We start from the raw sequence: 9,089 nt of genomic DNA, 5'->3' as shown, positions 1-9,089 counted from the left end.
GCTTTAGGCTCATGTTCTAATGTGAGGAAGTGTGGGGAGCCGGCCTGCTCAAGGCCCGAAAAGGCCCTGGGAAAGCCTTGAAAGAGGCCATTCCCTGTCCCGCCACCCCATGATAAAGTAGTGAAACATTTGCTGGGTCTCCTTTGTTCTTCCTTGAGAAAAACGTAGTAGTGACCTTCACTTAGTAGTTTATCTTGGAATGCCAAAAACAAGATGTAAGCTTCTGCAATCACTTAAGACAAAGAATTGTATTGATGTGACAAACACCAGACGGCATTTTTTATGAACTATGTTTTCTGCTTGTACTAGTATAAAGGTAGCTGCTTTGCTCAATAAAATCACTGACTTGCCTAAAGAGCATTCAGCCCTCTTGACCCCATTCTTTACTTTCAGTTCCTTTTTCTCAGGCTTCCGTGCGGTTGCGGTCGGGACTTGTTCTCTTTGCCAGCTGGTCCCGGCAAGGAAGAACATGGGAAGAGCAGATTTGGGTGGAACAATAAATGGATCTGTTGCAGGTTCATTAGGATTTAGGTGAGGAATATTAAGAAAAGAGGTCTTTGCGTTTGGAATTCCTCACTTTCTCACTCAAATGTTTATGCCTTTGTGTATGTTTCCATCAAGAGTCCCAATTCTACTCCCCTCTTCCCTTGGTGCACTCCAAATGATCCTGCAAATTTTTGCTCTGATGCTATCATCTTCAGAAAATCTTCCTGGTTTTAGTTTAGGGTTCTGGTTGATGCTCTCCATTCCTTCATCTATATACTATTTGCCTTTCTTTTCCCAAGAAGGCAAATTTAACAAGGGGAGGATTCTGCAATTGTCATCTTTTTTTTCCCCCAGACATTAGACCAGATACCCAATAAACTTTTTTTTCCTGAAGACAAAGACTTTCCTATTTTTACTTTTAACAGAGGATTATGGAGGGGATGATTTAGTGAGTTCCCAAACCCACCAACTGAGTAAAGCAGGACAATCTACCAATAAAGAATATACAGGATTTGTGATCTTTTACACAAATGAAACCACAACTGTGGTGGTATGTGCAACTGGGTTAATGTCTGTGTATTTTCATATCTCTTTAGGAAGGGAAAGTAGGTATTTTGATTATTTTTGACTTCCTTAAATTCTGGGCCAAGTAATATACTGATATATCAATATAAAGAACTGATGAATAAATACATATCTGGAAACGGTAACAGATAATGCACTTTTGGAAAAACTTTAATACAGTACAGGTAAATCTTCTGACCTTGATATACCAGGAGCAAGTCATGAATTTCTAAAAAAATTCTAAGTGCTGACAATGTGATGACAATCCCTGGCTCACTGAGAAGTGTCTAAGAGACACTTCTATCTCCATACCTAAATGGACTGGACACAAATGTTTCAGAATAGGTCTTTTTCTTTCAAAGAAGATTTTCACTTTGTATGTTGGAAAGGACCTACTGAGGGACTGAAGGGTGTTGTTGTAAATGGAAAAAGCAAATACTTCACTCTATCAGAATGCTGCGACTAGGAAAACACAGTCCATATTTAAGCTAAGAAATCACATTTTTGTTTTGTTTCAAATGTATCCTTCTATTCAAAATGCAAGTAAAGGAGTTTTTAAAGACTAAAATCAAAAGCAATGGTTTACTGTTTGCCTATGCTATCACATTAATTAGATTAAGAAAGGATGACTTCTTCATTTAATCAATTGTTTTAATTCATGAGAGAAGGAACCAGTCCCTGGAGTTGAATATATCTGCCCATTCAAGATAAGGTAACTGTGATGGGTTCATCTTTGGAGACTTTCAGTGATTAGAAAGTGAAACCTAAAAATAAACACCCTAAATATGAGGTAGTCCAACCAGTTTATTGTATCTTTTTCTTTCTTTCTTTTCTTTTAAAAAGTTCAAAGTTTTGGAACTACTAGCTTTTGTTCATCTTTCCTCTTCTCTTCCTGTAGTTCTCACTAATTGGGTTTGGCCTTACTAGTGTCTACAAAAATTCTAGAAATTCAAAGGGACAATTTCCTTTTAATTTAAATTTTTCTTCTTGGCAAATAATTTAACACTTTTAAGTTTGCTGTGTTTACAAGAGAGTGTTTCACTGGCAGCTGAAATAAGAATTTTTGAATCCTAGAAACTTGACGCAAGGCTTTAATAAAGTATGAGAAAAATGGTAAAAATATCGTTGTTGACCTTGGGATATCACTTGTTATAGCACCTTAGATATATGTGCGTGTACATGTTCACTCTCTCCGTCATGTCTCTTTGTGACACCATGAACTGTAGCCCACCAGGACCCACTGCCTATGGGATTCTCCAGGCAAGAAAATTTCCATGGGTTGCCATTTCCTCCTTCAGGGGATCTTCCTGACCCAAGGATTGAAACTGTGTCTCCTGCCTCTCCTGCATTGGCAGGTAGATTCTTTTTTTTTTTTTTTTAAATTACAACACTTTATTGCAGCATCGGCAAAGGTCAGATTTCTGAAGCTGGTGAAGATCGGGCAGCATTTCCATGTGAAATGTTACAACTTTACAGTTTTGTTTCTTATTTAATTCTACATGCAGAAACTAAAACATGGTAAAAGAAAAAATGCAAAACAGCTAGAAAAAAAAGATGTAATCAAGTTGTAGCTTACAGATGTGCTTGCTCTTCAACTAAATTCACTATGCCTACTGGAAAGCAAACGAAAGACAACTATCCTAATAAATTAACAGATTGGCCAGAAACAGACTAAGAACTCTCATTTCTATGTAGTGGGGGGAAAACAAAACAAAACAAAAACAAAAGCAAAATAAAAGCTCTACTGTTTCCATACTTTGTTTAGAGACAGAGGCTGTAAACCCATGAAGGTCAACAAAATCTCCGGATCCCCTTCTCGCTGTCCTTCGTCCATCTTCTGTGGTGTCTGCCTGGCACGCTGTTTGTTTTCAATGATACTTACAATGGGCTCGACTGTCCCTGTTCTGAGGCTGGTGTCAGACCCCCCTAAGCCATCTGGGTTCATGCTGTGTGTACTAATCATCTTCACATTTTCCCTTTACCCTAATAGGCAATGTTGTATTACTGACTCTGGTGGATAAAACTGATTTTTCTCCCCCATCCCTTGTTCCTCATGAAAGAGATTCCTAAACAAAAGCCTTCCTGGTGGATTATCTGGTACCTGGATATCTTTCATCATTTTGCTGTCCTGCATGTAAGTTTTCACTAGAAGATTTTACTGCTTGCTCTATACTTTTCTACTGTAGTTCTGGAGCCCCCAAATGTATCTTCTTTCAACATGGGATGTTCAATTCAGAGACACTGAAACTCAAATCAAGTTTAAACTCAAGTTCATTTCCCCCATACCATTACCATTACAACCGTCTCTTCTCCGGCTCAGTCATCTCACTGACGCTCTTCCTGGTGTAACTGCTCAGGAGTCAAGTCAACCACCTCATTTCTTGACTGCCATTCTCAAGAGAAGATGAACCCTCACGTGATTTCCATTACAAAAGGCCTTTTCCGCCTTGTCTGGAAGCGTCGGCTTGTTCCGGTGTTGGCAGAGGCTGCTGTTTCTGCCTCATGGCCCCAGCCTGTCCCAGGTTTAGATTCGCAACTCTCTAGACCGACATGCTGAGATGTGTCCACTGCTCTCATTCAATTGCTGGAGGACTCCACTATCCACAACATCAGATACAGGACCTAATGAAATGACACGTGCTGCTGGATCAACGTCTCCTCCCACCAGTCTTAAAGATTAGATCCGCATTAGGCACTCCCTTTGGGTGTTGGTAACGAGGCCGCCGCTCCCGATTGGTGTTTGCTGGAGCTGGGCGTTGGGCAAGAGACTGCAGCATCTCTTGATAATCTTCTTGTTCTTGCCGTTCATTGATATCTAGTGTGAGCTTTTTCATTCTCATCCTCTCTTCTTGTTCTGCTTGTTGCTGGTTCCAATGATTTGCAGCAAGTTGGGAAGACATGGGTACATTAAGGATCTTAAACTGTTGCTTATTGCCTTTTCTGGTTAACATGACAAACGGCATTGTGTCTGCAGACTCTGTCTCTCCCTCCCCACCACCAAGTGGGGGTCCTTTCCTTAGCTGGCTTTTGAGGTGCAAGGGAATGGCAACATCAAGCTGGTGCACTTTAACAGATTCGCCACTTCGTTGCTGAAGGTTTTCTAGCATCATTTTATCCAGAGCTTGAATGAAGTCCTCATCTTCTACACAAGGTACATGTTTCAGTCCACCTCCTTTAATCATTACCTCAGTATTTTCTTCATCAGTTTCATTCTCTTTATTTGAATCCGTGAGATAATCTGTATTCTCTTCCTCTACCTCCTCTCCTTCATCATCATCATTATCAGAACCCTCCTCTTCCTCTGGCTCATTCACTTCACTTTCATTTCCAGATTGTTCCTCCGTTTCAGCTCCTCCTTCTTCTTCTTCTTCATCTTCTTCAAGATTTTCTCCTTCTGTCATAGAATCTTTAGAGTCTTTGTCATTTACTAGGCCTAGTTTTATTAAGAATTCTCGTTCCAAGTCGTGTACCTGCCTGATGGATTCTTCCAGAGAATTACAGAGTTTGATCTTTGGTCTTAGCAGTTCTAGGGTGTCACTGATCATGTAATCTATGTCAATAGGAAATGGATGGTCTTTTGTCCAAACCTCCAAACTTTTCTTCCACCAAACATAACGCTGAAAATACACTAGGAAGCAATCGAGTTTTCGTTTACTGGAACCTCTGTCAAAGTACTGGCCACAGGTATCCAAAATAGTGCACACCAGTCTAATCCTGAAAAGGTGCTCAGGAGGGTCCAGTGAACTTGGAGAGCCATCAGAGTTAACACCAAATGAAGTAAAAGAATAAAGAGTTCTAAAAATAACGGCTGATTCCACCATTCTGTAATTATAAAGTTCCCCTAAGAACTTGGCGCTGCTGATATGTCTCTGATTAAATTTAGGTTGATTAACCTCCATTCCTAATCGTATATCTTCTAAAACTCCATCCACAACATGGATTCCAACATCTTCCTGGTAGAGCACTAGCCCTGCTAAGAGGTTGGCTACACAGTGAATGCTGTTGTATTTCACGTTCCAGATGTTTATCATACAACAAATCACATAGTCTTTCACTTCTTGATCCTGCCAAGGCAACTTTCTCATCTGTCTCAAAACCTTCTCGGTGGTAACCTTGGAGAGATCTTTGTACAAAAGCTTCCGGACATATTCTTGAAGAGGAGGACGTTTCTTTTTCACTGTTTTTTCAGCTGGAGGTGGGTTGCAGTAGTAATATGCATTCTCCACCATTGTGACATATCTAGCATCGAGATGCATCGCTTGTTTCTTTCTCATCATTTGTTCCAAAAGTACACTGGTCCTCAGGTGAGATTCCGGAGATCTGAAAAGAAATCTTCCACATGTTTCCAGTAGGGTACATGCCATTTCAATATGGTGATGGGAAAAGTCTGATAGAAGCATCTTTAAACAATGCAGTGTATCATTTTTTGTGAACATCTTAAACTTAGTGAGTTCTCCAATAAAACGAACAGTTTTGTTCTTTGTTTCAATATTGATCTGGTCCTTTTTTCGTACATGAAATCTGAAATCCCCCCTCAGCATGGAACAAAGATCCTCTGCTACATCAGACATGCAGGGATGCAATGTAGCAACCAATCTTGCATAAAATGGTAGCAAATCCAACCTTTGTCTGGGAACTATAAAGAGCGCCCGTACCAACTTCTTCCTATTTGCTTTTGTGTTCATGTTCATGCAAAAGTCCATCGCTGCCTTGTCTATCAGATCACGGTTGACACAGTTGGGTAATTGCTGGAGGAAAGCATCTACTATGAGCTTGAGATGAGATCCAGTGCTGGCTTCTTCATCCTCTTGTTCTTGCTCATCAAGAAGTTTCTTTGTAAGATCTTCAGCTTCATCTCCACCCTCTAGCTCCAATGTGTCATCATTAATTTCCAGGTTCTCCAACTCAAGCTCCAAATCATCAGGACTTGATACCTCTTTATTATCCTTAGGTTCCTTTGTCTCTTTGGAATCATCTTTGCTGGACTCTTTATTCTGACAACTTTTTTCATTATCTTTAAACAAGATGGCTGGAACAAAAGCTTTCAAATCAATGAGGTTCTCGTAAAAATTCCGAGCATCTTCATCTTCCCATATACCACCTTCTAAGTCATATTCTCCAGGTTTACCAGGTGTAAATATATCAATTCCAGGCCCATGCTCTTCTGGTGTTGGTTTATCTTGAGGAAGATCTGGCATATTTTCATCCAAAAGGTCTGCTAAGGATTGAGAATTTGCCAATAGCTTTTGATAAGACATAGCAAATTCTTCATACTGTTTATGTCTATCTTCACTTAACTCCCCTTTAGAATGTAGAATACGCCTGTTTTGTCTCTCAGTATTCTGTAGCTCCCTGTGGTCCCTTTTCAGATGTTTGGTCAAAGACGTAAAGTATTCTTTTAAAAGATTCTGGAAAGGTTGCTGTTTCTCTGGACTAATTATCTCACTAGGAGGAAAACTCAAGTTAAACTTCTCTGCAGCACTCTTTACTTTCCTTGGTACAAGTCCAGCAATATCATCTCCACAATGTCGACAAAAACTAATCACCACAGAAACATGAGTATGGGATTCTCGATCAGCATTAATAATATTTTTCAGCTGTTCATAGATTAAGGAAAGACCTTCCTTGTCAGTGAAAATCCCAACTATTGTCAATTCTGCAATGAAACGCAAATCAGTTCTTAACTTGGTAATGTTAGGTGTTTTCTCTTCTTTCCTGGCTTCAAAATGTTTTTTCCAAACTTGAAGAAGTGATGGGGCAAAGTCGGCGTAGCGCTGGTGAAAGAGCGAGCATAAGTGCACAGCACAATTCACGTCGGATATTTTTAGCTTTGCTTCCACAATAGAAGCTACAGCCTCTGCAATGTATTTGCTTAAATTTAGGCCATTAAAATCATGGGACAAGGAGTCTCTCTGTTGTTCTGTAATAGTTTTTAGTTTCTTGACAAAAGCGGTATTTTTCTTCAAACTCGAATCTAGTCGGCTAAAGAAATTTTCCTCTGGTCGGTTGTCTGGAGCATTTTGGTTTTTGCTACGAAGTTCTTTCCTTAACTGATGTCGTTCCCAAGCTTCCTGATGAAGCTGAAGGGATTCCTCTTTCTCTTTCAACTGGGCAGCCTCTTCTTCCTGCTGACGTTTCACCTGTTCTTCTTGTTTCTTTCTCTCCTCTTCTTCATGTTTCTTTTTTTCTTCTTCCTCTTTTTTCTTTAATTCCTCCTCTGCCTTCACCTTTTCTTCTTCTTTTTTCTTTCGTTCCTTGTCTTCTTTTTTTCTTTTATCTTCTTCCAGTTTCTTCTTCTTATCTTCAGGGACCTTAATAACCTCCTTCTTGACGGTAAGCTTGATCTCCTCTTTTGGTTTCTCCCTGCTGCTCACTGGCCGCCTTTCACTGCAGTCTTTTTCCTTGCTGTTTAGTAAAGATTCTTTTTCTTCCATACTTGCTGGCTTTTTACGCTCAGCTGGCATTATGTTACCCAAGACAATCTCGAGCCTGTTGTCAACATTAGCCCCGGGTTTCCCAGCACCAACTCGGCAGGTAGATTCTTTACCGGTGCATCACCTGGGAAGCGCTGCTTTAGACATATGTGTATATATTTATAAGTATACTCTAATATACATGTTTGAGATGCAAATGAACCATCTGATAAGTATTTATCAACAGAAAATTCATACATAATTAGTAAGATTACAATTTTTTTGAAAACTACTAATATTTTAATACATTTGCATCAACTTTCAAATCATGGAAAGTCCAAAGATGAACTTATCACAGCTTATCTTTGTTAATTTGGCAGCAGTATTTCATTTCTTGCACTTTTTTTTTTCATTTCTTGCACTTTTTAATTGTAAGATCCATATATATTTTCTTCAGGCAGACAATTATAATGGATCTTTCTCTGTGTATAGTATATATATGTATGTATATGTATTTAACTAATACCTTAAAACTAAATATAGTGAGCTCTATTATTAAAACATTGAAAATGTGTTTTTTTTTGGTTGAATGGCAATTCTGTTTATAAAAGCCATGTTGTGGTTTAGCCATGAAGTCGTGTCCAATTCTTTGTGACCCCGTGGGCCTGTCCATGGGATTTTTCCAGGTAAGAATACTGGAGTGGGTTGCCATTTCCTTCTCCAAGGGATCTTCCTGACCCAGTAGTGGAACCTGTGGTTCCTGCCACATCTCCTGCAGAGCAGGCAGGTTCTTTACTGCTGAGCCACCCAGGAAAGCCCTTTATAAAAGCTCTCCATATTTTAATTACATTTTAAGATAGTATAATTAAACATAAATCCACCATATAAAATCATATCAGATATAGTTTATCATCATTTTGAATTGTGTGTGTATTGTTGTATTATGGTTACATATATAACCATTATTATGATTTTTTTTTCCTTACTAATAATGCAAAATCCTGTTTGTCTAATCTTTCCCTTCCTTTTTCCTTTCTTTTTGCCAAGCCCCTCAGACAAGTTATCTTAATTTGTTTTGCTTTTTCATGTTTTAAAATTCCTCTACACAGTCTTCTTTGAATTCCACACAAATACAATTAATAGCTTTCATGAATTTTCTTGACACTTCTGTGCCTTTCAGCATAGTTGTTCCCTTTCTCTAATGAATTTAGCTTCCTTCTACTCGAATTCCACAGCCTCACTCACCTGATTCTCAATTTTTCATGGGTTTGTATTCTAACTACCTTGAAATGTTATTTTTATACTACATTCTGCTGCATTCTGTTTTTCAAATCTTATCATTTTATACATGACCTCAGATTTCATCCCAAGTCAAGACTTGCACTATACACTGATGAGTCACAGATTTATATAACTCCATCAAAGTCTGCATCGAGAACTCCAAATTCATTCATTTTATTTTATTGTGCATTACTGTGTATCTTCATTTGGAATGTCCATAAGCACCCAAAAGCCATTGTGTCCAAAATGAAACTGCCTCAACCCTGGTATTTCAATCCTGATAACTATCCTCTGTGTACCCTCAATAAAAGCATCCCATTGGTCCAGGCTCCTGGGTCAGAAGTG

At 39.0% G+C, this 9,089-nt stretch overlaps 1 protein-coding gene across 1 annotated transcript; it reads right to left on the bottom strand.

Annotated features, from left to right (window-relative positions):
- Nucleotides 1-2,425: 2,425 nt before the first annotated feature.
- Nucleotides 2,426-7,573, bottom strand: LOC133049731 (regulator of nonsense transcripts 2-like). Its single transcript, XM_061133881.1, has one exon. It carries the CDS (start codon nt 7,512-7,514, stop codon nt 3,699-3,701), a length of 3,816 nt encoding a protein of 1,271 aa, XP_060989864.1. The 5' UTR covers nt 7,515-7,573; the 3' UTR covers nt 2,426-3,698.
- Nucleotides 7,574-9,089: the final 1,516 nt, after the last annotated feature.

This window comes from Dama dama, chromosome 30 (assembly GCF_033118175.1).
Source record: "Dama dama isolate Ldn47 chromosome 30, ASM3311817v1, whole genome shotgun sequence".
Taxonomy (NCBI): Eukaryota; Metazoa; Chordata; class Mammalia; order Artiodactyla; family Cervidae; genus Dama; species Dama dama.
This window is presented reverse-complemented; position numbering and strand designations above follow the sequence as displayed.

Coding starts and splice junctions, on each gene's coding strand:
- LOC133049731 (XM_061133881.1), bottom strand. CDS start 7,514: ATGCCAGCTGAGCGTAAAAAGCCAGCAAGTATGGAAGAAAAAGAATCT.